Source organism: Gorilla gorilla, chromosome 1 (genome assembly GCF_029281585.2).
Source record: "Gorilla gorilla gorilla isolate KB3781 chromosome 1, NHGRI_mGorGor1-v2.1_pri, whole genome shotgun sequence".
Classification (NCBI taxonomy): domain Eukaryota; kingdom Metazoa; phylum Chordata; class Mammalia; order Primates; family Hominidae; genus Gorilla; species Gorilla gorilla.
This window is the reverse complement of record NC_073224.2, coordinates 51734394-51755882: the sequence shown is the minus strand read 5'-3', so window position 1 is coordinate 51755882 and position 21489 is coordinate 51734394. Positions and strand designations below refer to the sequence as shown.

General features: G+C 52.2%; 1 protein-coding gene across 32 annotated transcripts in view; it reads left to right on the top strand.

Moving 5' to 3' along the window:
• Positions 1-19035, top strand: part of NFASC (neurofascin) — a 194071-nt gene extending 175036 nt beyond the window's left edge. For all 32 annotated transcript variants that reach the window (XM_055369304.2, XM_055369241.2, XM_019029348.4 and 29 more), the window contains 3 exons: positions 5763-5894; positions 9005-9074; positions 12521-19035. In XM_055369304.2, the coding sequence (XP_055225279.2) occupies positions 5763-5894; positions 9005-9074; positions 12521-12752 (434 nt within the window). In that variant the 3' untranslated portion in view covers positions 12753-19035. The remainder of the gene's footprint in view (positions 1-5762; positions 5895-9004; positions 9075-12520) is intronic.
• The last annotated feature ends 2454 nt before the right edge of the window (positions 19036-21489 follow it).

Below are 21489 nucleotides of genomic sequence, written 5' to 3'. Positions count from 1 at the left end.
AGTGATTTATATGAACTTCTGAATGTTTGTTGACTTAAATATTCATTACTCCTCCTGCACCTGGCCTGGCGAGGCTGATCCTGGTAGCTTGCATCTTGGGAGTCCCTGCCCATCTGTGTAAACGTCTCACCCCACCCCTTCTATCCTAGTCCTTCCTGGTCCAGCATCCTGTCTTCCTCCCTGTGTCTCCGCCTGTCCTGCACATTTGCATGCCATCAAGGCTCAGAGGGTCTGAGAGTCGGGCTCCCTGATTGAGGCCAGCCAGGCCGACTCAGGCAGGATGTCTGAGTGGCCAGCCTGTCCTGTAACAAGGGGAGCAAGGCCAGGCAACTGGACAGTGGACCGAGCAGAGCAAGTGGCTGGACTCTGTCTAGCTCAGATGAGGTCCCAAGCTGTTGCTCACTGGTATGTGCATTTGATTTTGCTTCATTACATACTTGAGTCCAGCACAGCAGCAAAAAGCAAAGATGATATTTGAAAATAGAGTTCCATCCTAGGGAAGTCTGCCAAAACCAGGGCAGCCTGCTTTCAGAGTTTGACTTCTCCAGGTGCTAAGCCCTAGGGCTGTGGGTGAGGGTTCAGGCCCTGTCCTCAGGGATGTCCTAATCTGATTTGGGATATTAAGCACACGACAGAATAATAATTGATACTGGGTATGCTTCTGAACCTAAATACTCATTTCTCTTTTCTTGCTCTTGGTGGAAGCCTCATCTTGATAGCTTGCTTTCCAGTGATGAAGCACTCAGCCCTGGCGAGTCTTCCCAGACTCCTCCCAGCGAGAGCTGGAGTGGGCAGGTTGATGAGCCCAGCTCTGAGTACATATTGTCCACTTCTCTCACAGGCTGGCTGGAAATTACTGTCTGCAAACCACATAGGAAAAGGAAGTATTTTCACTTTCTGAAGTCTGTGAGTGTGTGTCGATATCCTTCAAAAATACACATTCTCTTTCCTATGGATGGACTCCAGAGCCAAGTCCATGCAATCCACAGATCTCTGTGTTTCATTAAAGCAAGAACTCATGAGCATCTCTGGGCCCTGACCACTGGTCATTTAGACAACCACAGGCAGTCACTTTAGTCTGCAGACTTGAATGCGCTATAGCAGTTCAGGAAGGAAATTGAAGGAAACCACTGGGAAGGCTGACAGCCTCTCTGACCCTCACCAGAAAAAATCCCAATGGGAAGTTAATCACCTCCTTGAAGTGTCTGAAGCCAAAGAGACCTGAAGGGCTACAAACACATAACCCTGGACTCCAAGAGGCCCATCAGCCCTTCTGTGCTGGGGGCAGGATGGGGTAAGGCAGGAGGATGGTGGAAGCTTAGAGTGGGCCAGCAGTCAGATAGCAGCCTGCCTCGGACCTCAGGAGAGCAGGGAGCAGGGCCTCAGGGGCCCTGAATGCAGTCAGCTTCTGCTGTGTTTGGGAGAAGCATCTCTTTGGTGGGCCAGGATGGGGCAAGGGGTGGAGAGGTGTCAAATGGTGCTTAAGTGAGAACAGCCAAGCCAAATTGTATTTGGGGAAAATCCATCCCCGTTATATTTGTTAATCTATCCCTATTTCTAGAACATAATTCTTCTGCAGACTTTGAGTGACTGGCCTTTCTTCCCTGGCCAAACCCAATTCCTCCCAGTTAGAATTAGGAGTCATGAGGGCTGTCTGCTTTGCAGGTGTATTGCCCGTTTCTGAGTGGGTGTTGCAGGGAGAGGTGTGGAAGGCACACAAAACACGTCTTCTAGTCCAGTGTAAGAGGCGTGGGGGCCGGATGAGAGGATGCTGTTCTGGCTCCCGTCAGTTACAGCTGAGAGTGGCAAGTGTAAACGCACCCTGGTCTTTGCACACAGATATTACTGGATCCGTTAGGAATCTTGAAACAAGTTTAACAGACCCACTGAGTATGGTGTTGACAGTCAAATATAATTGCTCTGGGGCCTTGCTAAATGCCTTCCTCTCAGAGTCCAGGTCATGGAGTCCCATTATAAGTGTGATCATTATGTCCTAAATTTCTTTTGGTCCTTGAGAAACTAAATCACTTTGATGGGATGTGGTTGAGCCCATCTTACCCCAGATCCCACTTGGTTTTGAACAGCCTTCTGTGTCCAAACTTCACAGGAAATTCTTTCACCTTTTCAGTAAGGACGGAAGGTAACATTTGAACTTCACCTGGTACGTCAGGAATGAAAAGCCACATTTGCTTCCTAATTGCCCATGTGGCCCCTTTCCCCTGGAATGATGACTTTCTTTCCCAAGAGGAAGGAAGTCTTGTGGAGACAGCTGTCAGGGTGCATCAGAACAAGCACCAGGAAGATGGTGGTGCAACTAGGCCGTTGACTAGGTCGTTGCAGACACACAAACCAATCTCCTTGCAAAAGGTGGGTAGAACTATCCAAACACATGTTGAAGTAATTCCTTCATCCCAGTGCCCAGTTCTAGCACATGGGCAAGCCAGTATCCATATGACCCCTAGCTGATATCAGGGGAAAAACCTAAATCGGTATGCCAGGTTAACTGTATTATAGTAAGATTAAATTCACCTATTAATCAATAAGTAGTCACTGACTACTTGTTACGTGACCAGCATTGTGCCAAGTACTACGAGGCTAAAAGAGATCCCCCGTTCTCAAGACTTTAATAGTATGATTGGAAACCAGGACCCAGGAAATAGAACAATTAAATGTTCCACTGCATGGAGCAGCTGGGGGTGAAATCGGAGTTTGGAGATGGTGTGAGTTGGAGCAAGGGGAGATTCAGGGAGGAGGGGTAGAGTGTGCAAAGGTGGCAGTGAGCTAGGAGGGCGACAGCCTGGGCTTTCTTGGGCAGGAGGGGCAGGATGCACGGAGAGGAGACTGGAGCTCCCAGAAGGCCAGGCTCAGAAGCTGAGCCCACACAGTGGAGAGTAATGAAAGGTGGCACCATTGGAAGCCTCCTAGGAAGGTGGTAACGGGATGTCTCATTGTATCCACAGGAAGTGGCAGGCACAGGTGAGGGGACCCCTGGAATAGAATGGAACAGTGAGAGGAATATGGGAGGTGTTTTGGAAGAAGTGGCAGCTCTTAGAGATGGGCACAGTGGTGTGGCCTGTGGCAGCAGCAGGAGAGCTGGGAGAATCAAGGCAGGGGGCAGGAAGATGCAGGTTGAATTTTAAGCGCATGCATCCAAGGAGAGCTGTAGGAGGAGGCTCTGGGCTTACGGTTGTGGAGGTGGCTGGAGGGATGATGGGGATGAATAAAGGGTCACTGGTGCTGATGAGAGTTAAGGAGGTGGAGGTCAGCTTGGGAGAGGCCCACTCAGTGGTAACAGCTGAAGCGCTAAGAATAGAGGGGCTTGAAGTCAGCTTGCTGGGGGTACAGAAGAGTTGGTGGGAACTGGAGGGGGCGGAAGAGCATAGAGCGTACCAATAAGAGGGCAGCATGTGAGCTGGAGCTGAAAAGTCTGGCAAGTTCCTCAAGGGTTTTTTTTTTAAGACACAAGAACACTTAGGACTTTGAGACCAGCCTACACAACATAGCAAGACCCTGTCTTTACTAAAAATAAAAAAAAATTAGCTAGGCATGGTGACATGCACTCGTAGTCCCAGCTACTTGAGAGGCTGAGATAGGAGGATCGCTTAAGCCCAAGAGATTGGGGTTGCAGTGAGCTATGATAACACCACTGCACTCCAACCTGGGCAACAGAGAGAGACTCTGTCTCAGAAAGAGAAGAGAAGGAAGGGGAAGGGAGAGTAGGGGAGGGGAGTGGGATGGGAGGAGAAGGGGAGAGGATTGGGGGGAAGAGAAAAAGGGAGGGAGGGAGGGAAGGAAGGAAGGATTAAATAGATAATGATAGATCTGTATATATTAAATGGTTATAAATGCTATGAAATAGAGATAGCAGCTGGGTGGGAGTTGGGGAGAGGGGCTTTGTTTAAGCTGGGAAGGTTCAGGAAGACCTCTCTAGGAGGTGCCAGTTGCCAAGGCAGCCATTAGACGAAAAAGCAGCAGATGCAAAGGCCCTGCAGTAGGAATGAGAGCGGCCAGCATGGCCGGAGCATAAAGCATGAGGACAGGGTGGTGGGAGGTAGGACTAGAGAGATGGCCAGGGCCTGCTCTGATGGAGCCTGACAGGTCAGGATAAGGAATGAAGAGTTTTCTTCAATAACAATAAGAAGCTTTGGAGGGTTAAAGCAAGGAAGTGATTCAGTCCTACGTGGGGGGTTGGAAAGATCACTCTGACACTGTGGCGGGGGCCTGCTGGGAGCAGGAGTGGAAGCAGGGATGGGACTTTTCTCTGCAGCCTACCTAGATCATGGTACTCACAAGCCTTGTTCTCACAGGCCTCACCTGCTTTTCAGCCCGGGGCGCCCTGGGCAACCAGAGTGCAGAGGACACTTGTTCATCAGTCTTCACCCCGTACTGAGAACTTTCTTGGTGCAATGCCCTTGACTGGGCACTGGGAAGGCTGTAAAAACAGTTTCTGCCCCCAGGAGGAGCAAAGGGTGGGCTTGCACCCAGATAACTGCCCCACAAATGGCATGTGCTGAAGACCTGGGGGTGCAGGTGCTGTGGCCCTCATGCTTTTCCCTGTGCTCCTGGAAGGAGGCTCAGTGCCTTGGCGCCAGCTCCATGGTTCTTGGGGCTCCTGCTGTTGTGTGCCTCTCCCCAGGTGTCTCTGGGCTGGCTGGTTCCAGGGTTACTCTGGGTGTATTCCGTTCCTTTGATCCTTCCCTTCTGTCACAGTCTCACGTTCTGTGACAGGCTGCATTTCAGGAGGGGTCGCTTTTGTTCTCCAGCCAGTAGAAAGGAGAAGGGTGAGTTGGTACTGACCACACCCCCCCTCCCAAACCCAAACCCAGCCATTGGGCCATCAAGGACACCCTCAGATGACTCCTTAGCACCTGTTCTTCGGGCCGTCCTGCAGGCCTTTTAAATCACAAAGGGATCTGCCCACTTTGAAACAGGTCTGCACATACGCAGGGCATGGACAGAGAGGGACTCACTGTCACAGGGGTTGGAGGGGGAACATCGGCTTGTCACAGACCACCGGGGGGTCACCCTGTGTGGACTAGCCTGGAAGTGGCATGGAGTGAGCAGAAGGCACAGCCCCAGCCCCACATCGCTGCTGGCCTGGCTAGGGGTACCCACACCAGGATTGCCTTTGCTGTCAGGAAGCGCAGGATCCACTAGAGAGATGTGAAAAGATAGGGCATCCTGGGCCTCCACTTGGTCCAGTCCCCACCCTCAGGAAGCCTGGATGGCTTCGGAGCCATGCTGGTGGGCAGGGATGCTGCCATGTGCCTGTGCAGGCCTGCGAAGGTGTTCTCATAGCAGGTTTTTGCAACGTGGCCATGGCCTGCACTCCCTGATGGGTAGCTTGCCGGCTCCCATTTCTCCACCCTGGACTCATCCATGGGGAATCATACTTCCATGGCCAATCCGTGGCCATCCCTCAGTCCCCATTAGGCTGTGACCAGCCCTCTGGTTTCCAAGAATGCCGTGCTTCGTCCCTATGACACTTTCCCCTTCCTAAAGGACCTGTTCAACCTTCTGCTTCTTATTTGCTCCTTGTACCCCTTTCCTTTGCCTCTTTTCTGATCTTTTGACCTTGGCTCTTTAATTATTTTCTTTTTGTCCTTTAGCGGGGTAGTTTGGGCCAGGGGGCTGCTAGGTGGTAGTGTTAGGCTCCAGGAGAAACATCCACGTGAAATAGCTGAAGTTCTTCCCTCCATCTCCCTCCTCACCATCTCCCCCATGAAATCATTCACGGGTTTGCTTCCGGCCCTCCCCGCCAGCTTACACCAACAACCAAGCAGACATCGCCACCCAGGGCTGGTTCATTGGGCTTATGTGCGCCATCGCCCTCCTGGTGCTGATCCTGCTCATCGTCTGTTTCATCAAGAGGAGTCGCGGCGGCAAGTACCCAGGTGAGACGTGCGAGAGGCGTGGGCTTGCAGGGCGGGGCACGTCCACTTTCCCGTGAGTCTCCAGGTCTCCAGCCAGATCCGGGGAATGTGTTGTCTCAGTGAAGCCAGCCCTTGCCCAGCTTGGAAATACAATCCTCTTGCCTGTGCATCTTCAGACTGCCAGCGAGCACTTGAGTTAATTAAGTTCGCCTGAGTTGGGCGGATGGCACAGTCCAGGCGGCCTCAGAGAGGGGATGGAAGGAACCCTGGCTCCTATTAAGAATGACCTTTCCTCCCCTTGACTCACCACCCATCTGCTCTATAAATTGGCTTTTTTTCAGCCTGAATCTCATTAGGATCCTTTGTCCCAGGGAAGGAGAAAGGAAGAGAGGCATTTTCCCTAACCGTGTCCCAGAGAATGGGGAGAGGAGGGGCCTGGGCAGAAGCAGCACCCACATGAGAGAGTTCCAGAGGTGGGCGCTCAGCAGGACAACAGTGTAACTGCCGATACCACTAGCAAGGGTCAGAAGCGAGGAGCAGGGAGAGGCTGAAGATGGGTGGCACTGGTAGGGACCCCCATGGCCCTAAAGCACTTTGGGCTTCCCTAAAATCCCAAGGATACCTCAAGATCCTTCAGCCCCTAGCCAGGCACAATGACTCACACCTGTAATCCCAGCACTTCAGGAGGCCAAGGTGAGCAGGTCACTTAAGGTCAGGAGTTTGAGACCAGCCCAACCAACATGACGAAACTCCGTCTCTACTAAATATACAAAAATTAGCTGGGTGTGGTGGCAGGTGTCTGAGGTCTCAGCTATTCAAGAGGCTGAGGTGGGAGGATTACCTGAGCCTAGAGAGGTCAAGGCTGCCATGAGGCGTGATTGTGCCACTGCACTCCAGCCTGGGTGACAGAGACCCTGTCTCAAATAAATAAATAAAATTTTTTAAAAGATCCTCCAGGCCGGGCGCAGTGGCTCACACCTGTAATCCCAGCACTTTGCGAGGCCGAGGCAGGCAGATCACTTGAGGTCAGGAGTTCGAGACCAGCCTGGCCAACATGGTGAAACCCCATCTCTACCAAAAATACAAAAAATTAGCTGGGTGTTTTGGCACGTGCCTATAATCCCAGCTACTCAGGAGGCTGAGGCAGGAGAATCACTTGAACCTGGGAGACAGAGGTTGCAGTGAGCCGAAATCGTGCCACTGCACTCCAGCCTGGGCGACAGAGCAAGACTCCGTCTCAAAAAAGGAAAAAAAAAAAAAAGATCCTGCAGCCCAGACATACCAAGGTCAAGGACAAGGACCTCTGGCATTCTTGTTTCTGGAAATATTGATTGTTTTTTACACAGGAGCAAGAGAGCCATCTGTCTGTGATGGGGTGGGTAGGGACAGGAGACAGGATAATGGATGACCCTGAAAGCAAAGATCTAGCTGGACCACAGAATGCAATTTCTCCCTGCTCCAGAAAGCCCCATCACCAAACACAACCCATGCTCCCCAAATGCTTCCTTCTCCCCATCTCTTAGAACAGGTCCTCCCCCAGGACCCCCCCCTAAAACTCAACACAAAGGAAATAGAAGGGAGAGGAGACTGGATTCTTTTTCATTCCCCATGCCCAAGTACCTACAGACTAGGACTCTGAAGAGATGTGCCTTAAGTGAGGGAGGGCAGGAAATGATTGTCCCTTACTGGTGAGCGATGTTTTCTTTCACTCTGTTCTGCTGTGCTGGGCCTGTCTGGTTCTGTAACAGAGAAAGCCTGAGTTAGGGAAAAGGCTGCCTCCTCCGTCTGACAGTCAGACTTGGGTGGACTGAGTTCACGCCCATTCCAGGTGGAAGTGGAATACTGGAAGAACCCAGCAGATCAACTCTGAGCTGCCCTTTGCCCTTTCAGAAAGTATCTCATTCCAAACAGTTCTTCGAAACTTACCTCTTGCCCTCCAGCTACAGAGTAAGCCCCTGGTCCCTTAAAAAGATGAGTGAACCAGGAGCTACAAGGCCTGGTCGCTAGCCTTCCCTCCAGTCTTCATTCAGTCACTAATTAGTTACGTGACATGCTCTTCACCTCTCAAGGGTTCGGTTTCCCTCATCTAAAATGGGGATGATTATCCACCTTGTATCTCAAAAAGGACACATAGGCCGGGCGCGGTGCCTCACGCCTGTAATCCCAGCACTTTGGGAGGCTGAATGGGTGGATCACCTGAGGTCGGGAGTTCAAGACCAGCCTGGCCAATGTGGTAAAACCTCGTCTCTACTAAAAATACAAAAATGAGCCAGGCGTGGTGGCAGGCGCCTATAATCCCAGCTATTTGGGAGGCTGGGGCATGAGAATCGCTTGAACCCAGGAGGCAGAGGTTGCAGTGAGCCAAGATAGCACCACTGCAAAAAAACAAACAAAAAAAGATACATAAAGAGGTTTTCGTGTAAGTGCCCACTGTGCATCCGCCTCTGTGCTGTGCACTAGCGATACCGGAGGAAAAATGATCTCTCCTCAAGGGCACCGTAGCTGACACCGAAAGAACGAGCACAGAACAAGGCAGAGCCTCGGCTGAATGCTCACACATCACAGAGGAAGTGGAGGAAAGGGGGCACGCCAACAAGGGGGTCACAGAGAAGAGACACTTTCCATCCCATAGGTGTGTACGGCGTGTCTTCTCTGCTCAGGGCACTCTGCTAGGAACTGTGAAGAAGCACGCAGACCCCCACCCTTGAGGAAAGAACTAGCCTTCTGTGATAGGCATGAGAAACGTCCACAAATAGTTACATCACAGAGCAGAGTAAGAAAGGTGCAAACAGTGGAGTGTTTGCCTTTGGCAAAGGAAATGATCACATCTGTTTGGTCTTTTGGGGAGACTTCATGGAGATGTGGTGGGGGGAGCTTGGTAGGAGAAGATTTCAGTTGTCAGTAGAGATGTAAAGAGACCCCTGGGGCTGAGAAGGAGGCGGCAGAGTCAACTTGGCAACTGATTGAGTACAGGAAGCAAAAACAAGGGAGGCGTGGATGGTGCCTTGTTAAAAAAGAGTGTCCGTGAGCCCAGGGCGGTGCCTTCTGGCCCTGCATTCAGTGGAGCCCTAGAGAGCAGGGGCATGTACTTAATCATCGTGTCTGTGTCTTTGCTTCTCCTTTTGACCAAGTACGAGAAAAGAAGGATGTTCCCCTTGGTCCTGAAGACCCCAAGGAAGAGGATGGCTCGTTTGACTATAGGTGCGTGATCTCCCTCCTCCTCTCTCAGGCAGGCTGTCCTCCCTGTCCCTGAGGCACCACCCTCACCTCAGAGTAGCTCCGCTTGGCTGAGAGGCCATGAGTAGCTGTCCTTGCCCATTGGGCTGTCACTGCCTCTCTGGTGGCGCTGTGGTGGAGAGTGCATGCTGCTGAGTTTACTCAGAGGCTTCTCATCCTGAGAGTGCCAGACGAGGCTGCTCCCCCAGGAGTCACTGCCCGACACATGCGTGCATTAGTTTGACGAACAGCATTTCATTCATTCAACTGCACAACTCCAATGTGTCAAGCTTGCTATTTATATCTTTCCACCTTTTCACTCTGAACATGAGCCCCAGGACCCTCTTGCCGTGAGATGAGCTCAGCTCTCATGCTGATTCTCCGCCCACACTCCATTCCTAACCCTGAAGATAATGACCCTGGGAGGCTGTGATGTCTTAAAGCCTCAAGGAATGAAGGTCGGGTGATTCCAGGTTGTTTCTTCTTGAACTTGGCGATATCTTTGGGCTCTAGACCAGGGGCCTTGGAAAGGCTTCTGGTCCAGGGGCCTTGGAAAGGCTTCTGGTCCAGTGCCCTATGCCCCAGATGAGAGGACTGAGGCCCAGACCAGGAAGCGAATTGTCTAAGACTCTTCCAAGGTCCCCACCCAGTGAGTTAGTGGCAAAGCTGGAAAGGCCAGGTCCCACATTTCCAGCTGGTGCTGCTGTTCTATACTTCTATACGCGTGCTCCTGTCCTACCTGGATGCATCTTTGTATGTGGGCTTAACAACTTTGTTGTGGGTCCATGGAGATGGCGAGTGTGTTCTGAGCTGAAGGATGATGCAGAGTGGGCTGTGGAGTGTCATTCCCAGACCAAGTGCTATGGGAGGGAATGTCTGATCAGAGCCCTCCCTCCTCATGCCACCCAGTTACTGCCTGGGCCCAGGTCCCCTTGTCCTCTGCTACAGTCTCCTTTTCCTGTCCTGGGCCTCTGCCACTCTGCCCATCAGCCTGGCAAGCACAATCAGATCAATGTGTGGTGGAGCCACTGCCCACACAGGAGCCTGTCTGCAGGCTTATGGACCATGACTGTCCACCTAGTCCCGACATTCCCAAAAGCATCCTGAAAGGGCAGGCACAAGAGCCCCCTTCCCATCTCCCCTGGCAGGGCTTCCCTGACACAGCTTCCCTGTAGGCTGAGACTTCCCTGGCTTTTTGTTCCAAAAGCCACAGGGCTTCTCCTCCCCCAGACTCTTGGTGCAGCCAGAGAGGTGGAGCTTGGACCTCCTCCAATACAGGGCTGGGCAGCCTGTACTGCGAGGAGTTGCTTCCTTATGTACCTCTCCTGCCCCAGACACCAAAGCTGTCAGGCAAAAACCCCTGCCTCCTCCCCGCAGACACTGACGCTGGGTCTACACGCACAGGAGCATGCCTCGGCCTGCACCCCTACACGCACACACCCCTCTGCTTTGGCTCTGGAAGGTCCGCAGCATCCATCCTAGAGCCCTCCCTTGGATGAGTCTAAGAGCCCTAACCTGGGAAAAGGCTGAAATTAATACATCAGAGAAAGAACTAAGTTTCTAGAGAGGATAGGCCTAGGGGCGAGGAGTGTTGTTCTCTCACTCCAGTCTGTGGCTAAGTGGCCGACCACCTTTCCCATGGGGCACCCTCTGTTTTTCTCCCCTATGTCCATCCACCTAGACCTTGAAGATGTCTCAGAAGTGAGGCTGACAGGTGGCCAGACCAGGGCCACCCCTAGTCATTCTAGTTTCTTTCAAGCTTCCCTTAGGAGAGGTCTGTTCGGTCTGTTCTTTTCAGACCTAGATCCCCCGTCCCCTCAACAGCCTGGCATGCTACAGATCTCTTCCCCTGCCCCTTCCACTGGCTGGGCTGTTGCTGCCCAGTGGCTGCACTTAGCTTAGCTGCCTGGAAACAGAGGACGAATTCCCACAAATCCCATAGCACAGTCCTCATGCCCCTGCACATGGGATGGAGGGCCCTGGAAAGGAGTGCATGCGAATAAGACCTGCAAGTGGGGTGAGGAGCCTGGCGATTTCCCTCCTCCAGTTGGCAAACAGTGACTTCCGCTTCCTGCACAAACTCAGCACAGCCCCAGAGAGCTGCCTCCCTCACACCATCTCCCAACCCACGGCTGTCCCATGAATACAGTTAGGCTGTATTCATGGGGCAGCACTGTGGGGAGTGGGCTAATAGCTTTCAGTCTTCTAACACAGCCCCGGCTCTGGCTCGCTGCCCTCACCTGACAGCTGTCTTTGCCCGACACTGCTATTAGAAGTGAGAACGCACTGCCCACTATAATGGCAACTCAGCTGGTTGTCTTCCCCACGTCCAGGAAGGACTGGGGGTGGGTGGGGAGCTGGGGGCAAGGCAGGGTGTGGTGTGCGTCTGCTCAGACCGCCTGGCACCACTATGGTCCCACTGCTCAGACCCAGACTCCCACTGCTCATCCTGAGCTGCCTCCTGCCCAGGAACTGGGCTAACCTCTGAAGTGCAGCCAGCACCACCTGGTCCCCACTCTGAGCCTTTCCAGCCAAGGGAAGGGACATGGTGCCTGAACAGACGCTGGCTCAGAGAGTAGCCCCGCGCCTCCTCAGGAGCGCGGCAGACATCCCGACTGGGTGGCTGTTCCCAGCGGCCCGTGCAGCTTTACTCGGCAGCCTCCCAGCTCTCCCTGCACAAGGGGAGCTTAGGGTCAGGGCCTGTGGGCCTCAGAAGGGGCTGGGCATGATCCTCTGAGCCTTGCTGTCTTCTCACGTTTGCTGGCATCACCTGCTTACCTGTGTGCCCCCCCTGACCACCACCACCACTCTTGCGCACCTGTGCTTGCTAGGCCCAAAGCAATAACATCTTTTTATAGATCAACCAGATAGCTCAGCGAAAGACACCAAGACAGACAAGCAGAGAGGTCAGGGAGAGGTTTGTTCCTTTAAAAGCCTTGCTTGTTGTCAAGGCGAGAGTGTTTCCCTACAGAGTCACAGGTCCTGGGAGATCAAAGCTGGGCCAGCCCCTCTTGATGGACAGACTGAGGCCCAGGTCACAAAACCACACAGTGACACACTCGGGACTAAAACCATTCCATGTGGTCTCACAAGCAGTGGCTCTGCCTCACCATGGGGTGGCCATCCTCTGTCCACTTCCACCACAGACAGGGACCCAATCTCATGGAAAAGACCCGGAACAGGAGCCCAAAAGCATGGGCTCCACTCCTTGCCCTGCCCTGACTTGCAACCTCACCTTAGAGAAGGTGCTTGTCCTCTCTAGGCCTCCGTTTCCCTTCTGTAAAGCAGGCTGGACAGGGGAGGGTGAAGCAGGGGCTGGACTGGGTGGTCTCCTGGGTCCCATCCTCTCTGAGCTGTGTAGGGCATGTGCTGGCAGGAGGCCGGCTGCCCCATCCCACCCCACCTGAGATTCTCTGTCTTTCTTTGGCCAGTGATGAGGACAACAAGCCCCTGCAGGGCAGTCAGACATCTCTGGACGGCACCATCAAGCAGCAGGAGAGTGACGACAGCCTGGTGGACTATGGCGAGGGTGGCGAGGGCCAGTTCAATGAAGACGGCTCCTTCATCGGCCAGTACACGGTCAAAAAGGACAAGGAGGAAACAGAGGGCAACGAAAGCTCAGAGGCCACGTCACCTGTCAATGCTATCTACTCTCTGGCCTAACGGAGCCCACCCAGGCACAGCCACCACTTTGCAAGTGGGAGGAGGGGAGAAGGGGAGACAAAACCACTGCAGACCTACCACAAAGCCACCACCACCTTCAGTAACAAGGGTACGATATGGGGGTCTGCCAAGCTGTGAGGACCAGTAACCACCAAGCCACCCACAAGCCCCCTCCCAATGACCCCCCTTCAGCCCCAGGTGCCACCAGTGTGGGAGAGCTGGAGCCATGGCTGAGCTCAGCTGGAGGGAGCCTGGCCCCTTGCCCGGTCTCGCAGCCACCCCGAGCGTTCCACCACACTGTCCGCCCTTGGCCTCGGCACACGCTCACCGTTTCTGTTGGTTACGGGACTTCTCATTGTCTTAATTTCGCTTTGTGCATCTTCCCCTCCAGACCCAATGTCTCTGTTTTCTTTTCCTTTTGAAAAAGAGTCCCTGGAAAAGAAAGAATAAGTGGATTCTCCCCCAGGAGACCGCAAAGATAGGCAAAAAGGATTGAATCTATACCAGAACGTGTAGACAGGCTGTAATATTCAAACCACCTCTGGGCCAATGCATTTCCAAAGGATGCCTTTCTCGCCATATGCCTCCCCTGGCCCCCAACCCCTCTGCCTCGGCCTTGTCAGTTGCTGAGCTGGGCTTGGCTCCTTTCTGGAAAATGACAGTATTTTTGGCAGGGAGAAGGTGTGCAGGCCTCCTTGCTGCTCTCTGGTTTGTTTGGGAGGTGTGTTTACCTCTTGCCCCTCATTCCTCCCCTGCCCTTTTCTCTGGAGTATCTAAGATGTGAGCTGCATTGACTCTGAAGACGTTTGAGGAGCAGGAGTGGGCACTGATAGAAAGGACTTCAACGCCAGTGACTCTGTACCTCCAGCAGAAGAAAATCAGGTGTCTGGTCTTGGGGGCACTGTGCTCACCTCTAGAGAGAAGAAAAAGGCTGGGTTTGGACTTCCTGCCTCCTCACTGGTGAAACCTAGGATGTAGATACAGGGCCACACCCACTCTGTCCAGAGTAGAGGGCACCTGTCCACGTGGCCAGGGCCCACGCTGCCACCCTCGAGGAGATGGAACCCTGTGATGCAAAAGCTTTGCTGGTATGTTTGGGGCATAAGGCACTGCTCCCCTTCCATCTCTAGCAGATATCATCTTCTCAGCCAATTCTGTAGGACACTGAGGCTCTTGTTTGACATGGTGTGTGGATGGGGACTTGCCCCAAGACTGAGCAGGTCTGCCCTTTCATTGGGGTGTATACATATCAGGGGACCCTGAGGTGGCACCGTACTCAGTGCTGTGATGCCCGCACCTGGGGAGGACTCAATGCTCTTTGTATGCCTTATGCAGCGCTGATCTGTCCCTGGAGTTCCCAGGTTCCCAGCCCCTCCCTGCAAGCCTTGAAGCCTCCAGCGACATCTATCTCCAGGAGAGCAGGGCAGCCTATGCAAGTGTTCCGGCAGGACCAGAAGCGGCCACTCAACACACGTCCTCACCAGTTACCCCAAATGGAGACACTCGCAGACCTGCAGTTCTCAGACCGAAGGTGCTGCCTTCATCCTCCCCACCTAATGCATTTTTGAAGCCAAAGGTACCTAGCCTCAGAGACAGAGAAGGAGAGGGGGAGATCTTGAGTCTAAGAGGAACCCTTTAGCTGTTTCTGCAGCTGAGGTCAGTTTCAGGAGGGTGAAGCTGATCCCCAGGAATGGATCAGCTGCCATGGGCACAGCCTCCGATTTGAGCCTCCAGCTGCTAGCCAGGGGGCCTGGGCCAGACCAGGGCTCTGTCCTTCAGTGACTTTATTAAAGCAACATTTGCCACATGTTTAAGCCGCAAAGGTATTAGCAATGCTTGCATCATTAATAATCATTCAGTTGAAGGTCAAGCCCATAGACACACACTCTCTGCTGGTAAGAAACCATAGCCCAGAACTGAGCCAATAAGGTTGTTTGAACCTGAGAGTATGTGATGGTCATTTGGGCCAAGCCTCAGCTAGGGCTGCTGCCTGGACGCCTGAGGGGCAGCTTATCACAGTGCAAGGGGACAGGGTAAACAGCAGGGGGTGGGGTGTGAGCTTGGAGGGCCCCTCCCCTGGATTTCCTCCAACACCTGCTTGGATACTAGGCCCACTGTCCCTGAAGGGAATGTCAGGGAAGTGTGCCTGTGAGCTGAATTAAAGGACTGGACTTTCCAGAAAACGCTTTGGATCTGAGCAGAGTAGTCAGTTTCTCAGACACTCATTCCATACTGCACCGTACATGCCAGTGTACCCATTGCACCGAAAGCAGGCTGTTAGGGCAGGAAGGGACGGTGAGCAAGTCTGCCACACCACCTGGTGACTGGGAAGGGCTGCTTCCCTCATAAGGGTCTTGGGGAGAAGTAAGCCCGCAGCCTGCCTCTGCACCTCGTTCCAGTGTCCTGCCAGGCTCTGTACTGTCCTTTGTGTATGAAGAAAATGCTGTTAGCCCTCTCTCAGGCTGCTGTTCTGTGGGTGCTGAGAGCTGCCCCCCATCACCACGCAATCACACCCCTCTGAGCAGAAGCAAATCTGAGGCTGAAGAATTAAGTTTTCCCCAAGCAAGGAAGGCAGGTGGTCAGAGAGATCAAACGCTGAGGCGTGGGGATTGCAGGATTCAGGAGGCAGCCCCTTTGGGGAAGAGGAGGATGCATTTTCCATGGAGCCCATGTCAGAGTCCACCCCAGCTCAGCAGGAAAGTGGAATTGCCCAGTATTGCCTGCCAGCTGGGTCTCCCAAGCAACTACCCCAAGACATACCAACAGTGAAGCCAGGACAGCACCATGCCATCGGCGCTCCAGTCTGTCTGGCTGGGAGGAAAGTGCTGGGCATCTTACAGTAACTCTAGAAGTTCCTTTGACTAGGCTGCAATCCCACCTGTGTGCTCAGCCCTAAAAGCTGTGGTTTCCTGTGCTCTCATTTGTCCATTCATTCATTCATTCATTCATTCATTCATTCATTCAGCAAATAATCTGAAATCCAGTCTGAACTAAGGCCTGAGCTGTGGATACCATGGCCCGTGAGTTAGATGTGGTCCCTGCCCTCATGGGGCTGACAGTCCTAAAATCAAGTGCTGGGACACAGTGGCCATTGAGCTGGGAGCATTCTTCCCTCTACCGCTTAAGCCACTGATGGCTGCGAGCTTGAAGAGAGGGATTCTGAGGGAGAGCTTGGTCCATCTGGTCACCAAGGCTGGGCAGGACAGAGCAGTCAAGAACCACGGTGTGGCTTGAGAAACAGTCCTGCTTCCTGAGCCTCTTTGCTCTGCCTCTTGGGGCAAGCTCCTTAACCTGTCTGTATTTTTATGCCTCTGTCTCCCATTCAGTTCCTCCTTGAATACCTCTTTCTACAGAGAGGCACGGGCTCCCCTGAAGGATTGTCGAGGCCAGGGTTTGGGAAGTACACTGCCATCGGTCAGGGGACAGCTGCCTCCCACCTTGCCTGGGTGATGGTGAATGGGACTCATCTTTTCCTGCCTTGCTTTTGAGGAGATGGTTGAATTTAAGCTAACAGGAAAGCCAAACCAGCACCCTCCTTTGTGCTCTGAGAGGTTGGAGACATCTGGTCCACCCCATTGCCCCTGCCCCTGGCAAGCCCTGAAGTCGGGAGAAGTGACCACAGGTCTGAAAATCAGCCAGTGCCAACATTGCTTGCCCTGCAAGGTGCAACTGAGCCCACATAGCGCATTCATAGTTTCCCTGACCACAGCCTTGGGAAGAGGGTGGAAACCCCCGAGGATGTGTGGGTTTCCCAGCTAACGGACAAGCTCCCCTGCCACACCCAGTGCCCACGCATGCTCGCATACATACAGCAGACCACAGCCCTGTTGCCAAGCAGTGCTTCCAAGGGATAGTGATCCAGATTCCAACATTGTCTTGGAGAGGGTTAGTCCACATCCAAGTTGCGTGAGATAAGAGGCAAAGGGCTCTGTGTGGATGAGGAACGCACCTTAGAGGAGTGGGAAAGGCCACCAGGGTTGGGCCCTGTTTAGGTAATTCCTGTTGGCAGCACCTAGAGAGAGCATCTGAGCTGAAGGAGTGGGAAACTTTGCCCCAGCAATGGCACGGGCAGCGGGCCCTTTCTGGCGCCCTGTGCTGGAGCAGGGCCAAGTCTTAGGGCATCACAAACAGCCCATTTGATGGAGGGAGCAGGGACATAGCACATTTTTGTCTGTCTTTGTGAGGCTGCTTTGCTAACTCTCTGAGGAGAGGAAGCCTCTTGGGCTTTCCGTCGGCTGGGGCTAGTGCCAGAGAATCCCTTCTCAGTGGCCAGCAGGTTCCTGGGAGGCCGGCACAAGGCACCGCTCCCCGCTCATGACACCTTGGTGCAGAGTGACCTCCTGCCCAGTCACCACTCCGGCCAGCCCCAGCCAAACACACAAAAGCCCATGGTTGCGGTTGCATCTACACCGTTAGTTGGCAAAGGATCCTGCTTGAGCTCTGCGTAGTGGCCAAGGAGTAGCATGGAGGAGGGCCCTGATTTTAAAAAGGAAAAATAGAGAGGCCTCAAAACAATGAAACAAAGAGCTTGATATGTCAAGAGGAGACCAAGGCCCTGGGAGGCATAGGCAAGCCGGGCAGAGTCAGACCAGTGCCCTCCCTTGACCATCTCCTAGCATTCCTTAACCTAGACAGGGGCTACCCCATGTGAGTTCAAGCCAGACTTTGTGGCTGTCCCCAGCCTGCACAGCCCAAGCCCAGGGAAGTGTCCTTTCTTTCCCTTCGTTACTAATAATGGGCCTTTCTGAGACACATTCAGAGAAGGATCAGAGAGAAAGGAGAACCATCCAGGAGAGCCACAAGCGTCCACCAAACAGTGTCTCAAGCCTCACCTGAAGCTGCTGTTCCTCCTATCAGCATACTAGTATTAAATGGGTGTTCCATAATGAGGAGAATGGAAATAGGTACAAGGCATCTAGCTTAGGACAGAATCGGATTTCGGCATGTGAAGGAATCCCAGAGCTGATCTCATTGAAATGATCTATCGTACAGACAAGGATATGCAAATCCACAGAAGTGAAGGGAATTTTGATCAAGATCACATAGCTGGTAAACTAAGGTAAGGTTAGGGCTTGAACTTGGGCCTTCTGACTCCTTGTCCAGTGTTCTTTCATCTCACCACAGCTGCCTCCTTTGAAACAGAGGTATTAAGATCTGTCCTTCTGGTTCACCCTCTCATACCTCTTTACTGCCTCTCCCACATCCCCCACATGCCTCCCAAAATGAAAGACAAACAGGATTGTTTCTGAGACCAAGATCAGTCTGTCTGTGATCAGCCTGTGTGTGGTTCACCCAGTCATGCAATTAAGGGCAGACCTGGGCCAGTGGAATAGGATAGCTGATTGGTGTTTGTTACTGTGAACCCTAGACCGTACCCCGTAGAATGGTGTCTCTTGCTTTGTAACACATCAGGCCTTCAGTGTGCTGTATTCCTCAGAAGTGAGGGCATCTCTGTCTATTCTGCCCATGGCCACAGGGTGCAGAGAGGCAGCAGGGCCCATGCAAGCTGCCACCCTGGGATTTGCTGGGCTGGAGTTCAACAGATGTAAAGACTTCGGTGAAGCAATAAACACAAAACTCTGGGAGAAGATATCCAGAATTTTGTACATTACTCTGTTTCTTTTTCAAAAATGAGGCGGATCAGATGCCCCTGAGCTGCCCCTTTTTTTCTGATTCCCAACTGCAATGTCCTCAGTCAGTGTTGTCCCTCTGCCCGGCTCCCCAGCTCTTTGCCAACCTCTTCACACTCCCCTTGAGCTGAGCATCAGTCGCCTGTGACGTGGCCACCTTCTGTCCTGCTCCCACTCCCGACCCATGCTGGACCCCGGAGGACCTCCTGCCCCGCCCCCACCACACACCCATATCCCCCACCATTCCAATTTGTTCCTTCCCGTGGGAAATTTTTTTTCCCAGCGTCTCCATCCCTTCCTACATATCCACACACACACATATTGGTCTGATCTTTTTTCCATTGGTTAAACATTTAACTCCATGCCAGACCTTGTTTTAACCCCTCTCACATCATGTTCTTTCCTTTTTTGCGAGTTATTTTGCATTAACCAACTTTGTCAGTGACAGATGCGTATCTGAGGGTGTCACACACGACCTTCAGCAGGGAAGACTTCTGGGCCATGGAGGGCCGTCTAATACATGGACTTATAAACTGACTGCATGAGCAATGAAAAGGCCAAATTATTCTGAATTTTTTTTGAATCACTGTAAAAAAACTGATTTCTTTTGTATAGAGAACACTAAACGTATAATAAAAGTTGTTCAAAATGGACTCTTGCCATGTGATTTGCTCATTTTCTTGATTTGTTCTTGTTGGTGGGTAGGAGAGGGGTGTCAAAGGGCTGACAGCAAAAGTGGATCAAAGGGTTTTTCATGGGTGCCAGACAGCACACTCTTCCAGAAGTCTACCATACCATCCCCCCTCTAGAAGTTGTCCTTATTCTCGAAGACTCACTTGCACAATTTGTGTTTTAAACATAGTGTGACTGGTATAGGAATGTGTAATGTGTACAGTCGTGGAGACACCCTCTGATTCAACGTGATGTGTGTGCACATCCACCATTGAAAAAGTGCCATGCTAGGGAAGTCGGGAGAATGGGAGAAATCTGCCATGGTGCCCCGTCTCCTAGCCCCCTCCTCTTTCTGCACCGCTTGCCCTTAGGTCAAACATCAGCGTATGCCCAGCATTGTGCCTGGCACAAGGTAGACATTTCATATTGTTGAAAGAATAAATAAAACTGCTTACTACAAACCAAAAACCCCTCTCAGTAGACTCAAAGGAATCTTGATCAACAACCAAATAGGGGCCAGGCACGGTGGCTCACGCTTGTAATCCCAACAATTTGGGAGGCCGAGGTGGGTGGATCATTTGAGCTCAGAAGTGCGAGACCAGCCTGACCAACATGGTGAAACCCTGTCTCTACTAAAAATACAAAAAAAAAAAAAAAATTAGCTGGGTGATGTGGTGCATGCCTGTAGTCCCAGCTACTCTGGAGGCTGAGGCAGGAGAATCACTTGAACCCGAGAGGCGGAGGTTGCAGTGAGCCGAGATTGTGACACTACACTCCAGCCTGGGCAACAGAGCAAGATTCCGTCTCAAAAAAAAAAAAAAAAAAAAAAAAAGGGAAGGGAAAAGAGACAGAGGGGGCCGTGTTGATTGTTGAGAGGCAGTGCTCGCGGCTTTCACCATGTCCCCTGGATACTGCCACAACATGTCTGTAGCTGTGCTGGTTCTCACTGAGGAGTGGCCAAAGAGCCTCAACCAGGCAGGATAAGACATGAGGGACCCCCAGACACTGTAACCCCCCTCCCTTTCCTCGGGGTGGTGTGAGGGTTGGAGTGAGCACTGAGAGGTGGTTCTGCTCTTGTAGAAAGTTAACGGATAGTTTCTAGGCATAGGCTACAATGGGGAATGAGGGCAAATGAATTCCCCTGAAAATGCAGACCAAGTCTCTTGGACAAAGAACCACCGAGTAACTGTCCAACCCACCTGTCTTTACTCTCCCTTCGAAGTCCTCAGAACAGACAGGGTGGGTGCAAAAAAGAAAAAAAAAGGTCCCCAGAACAGATCATTGACTTGAGGGATTATTGCTTCATTAGGCTAAAATGGGACCTTATTTCCAGGCCTGGCTCCTCCTGAAATGTTGGGTAACTTGGGGAAGTCACACACCTCTGAACCTCCCTATTTACTCCTTGGAATATGAGAAAGATCCTTTCTCTCTCTCTCTCTCTTTTGTTTCTGAGTGGTTTCGTTTGTTTGTTTTGAAACACGGTCTTGCTCTGTCACCCAGGCTGGAGTGCAGTGGTGCAATCACGGCTCACTGCAGCCTTGACCTCCCAGGCTCAAGCTATCCTCCCACCTCAGCCTCCCGAGTAGCTGGGATTACAGGCGCTCGCCACCGTGCCCAGCTAATTTTTTTGGTATTTTTTCTAGAGACAGGGTCTCACTATGTTGCCTAGGCTGGTCTCGAACTCGTGGGCTCAAGCGATTCACCCTGCCTCAGCCTGCTAAAGTGCTGGGACTACAGGCCTGAACCACCGCGCCTGGCAGGAAGATTCTTTCTCATCATTCTCAAGTTCACATGCTGTCTTTGAAATTTGTCCCTCACATCCATATGCACTCACCCTTAGTCCAAGCCCTCGCAGCCTGAATTAAGTGTTCCTGCCTCCTGTGTTGCCTACTCCCTCATGAAACTGTAGCCAGAGGGAGCTTCTAAAATACAAATCCGATCATGTCATTCCTTTACTTGAAACCTTCATTCCCTACATTAGATAAAATCTAAACTCCATGGTTTGTCAGGTTAGACCTTTAGTGATCCGACCCTCACCTCTCCATCCTCATTTTTCACCACTCCCCACACGTACCCCAAACTCTAGCCATTCCAACTATTTCCAGCTTTCCCTGACAGCAAAAAAATTCTCACACTTCCCAGGGTTTTCAATTCAATTCAAAAGTATGTATTAACAACCTACTCTGTGCCAATTAACAGCATAAGATAAGTAGAAAGCCCAGACTGTCATGAGAGAAAGTCAAGTAAACAAAAGCGACATTAGAGTGTCTTGGGCAAAGGGCTCAATAAATATGGGCTCAATGGATAAATTATGGCCCAAAGGTGGGTCTGTCTGACACACTCTTCTCTTGAGCTTCCACACCACCCCCTAATCCTTCTGCGTTCCTCCTCCTCTTCTTCTCCTTCCTGTTTCCCATTCCAAGCCCCTCTAGCCC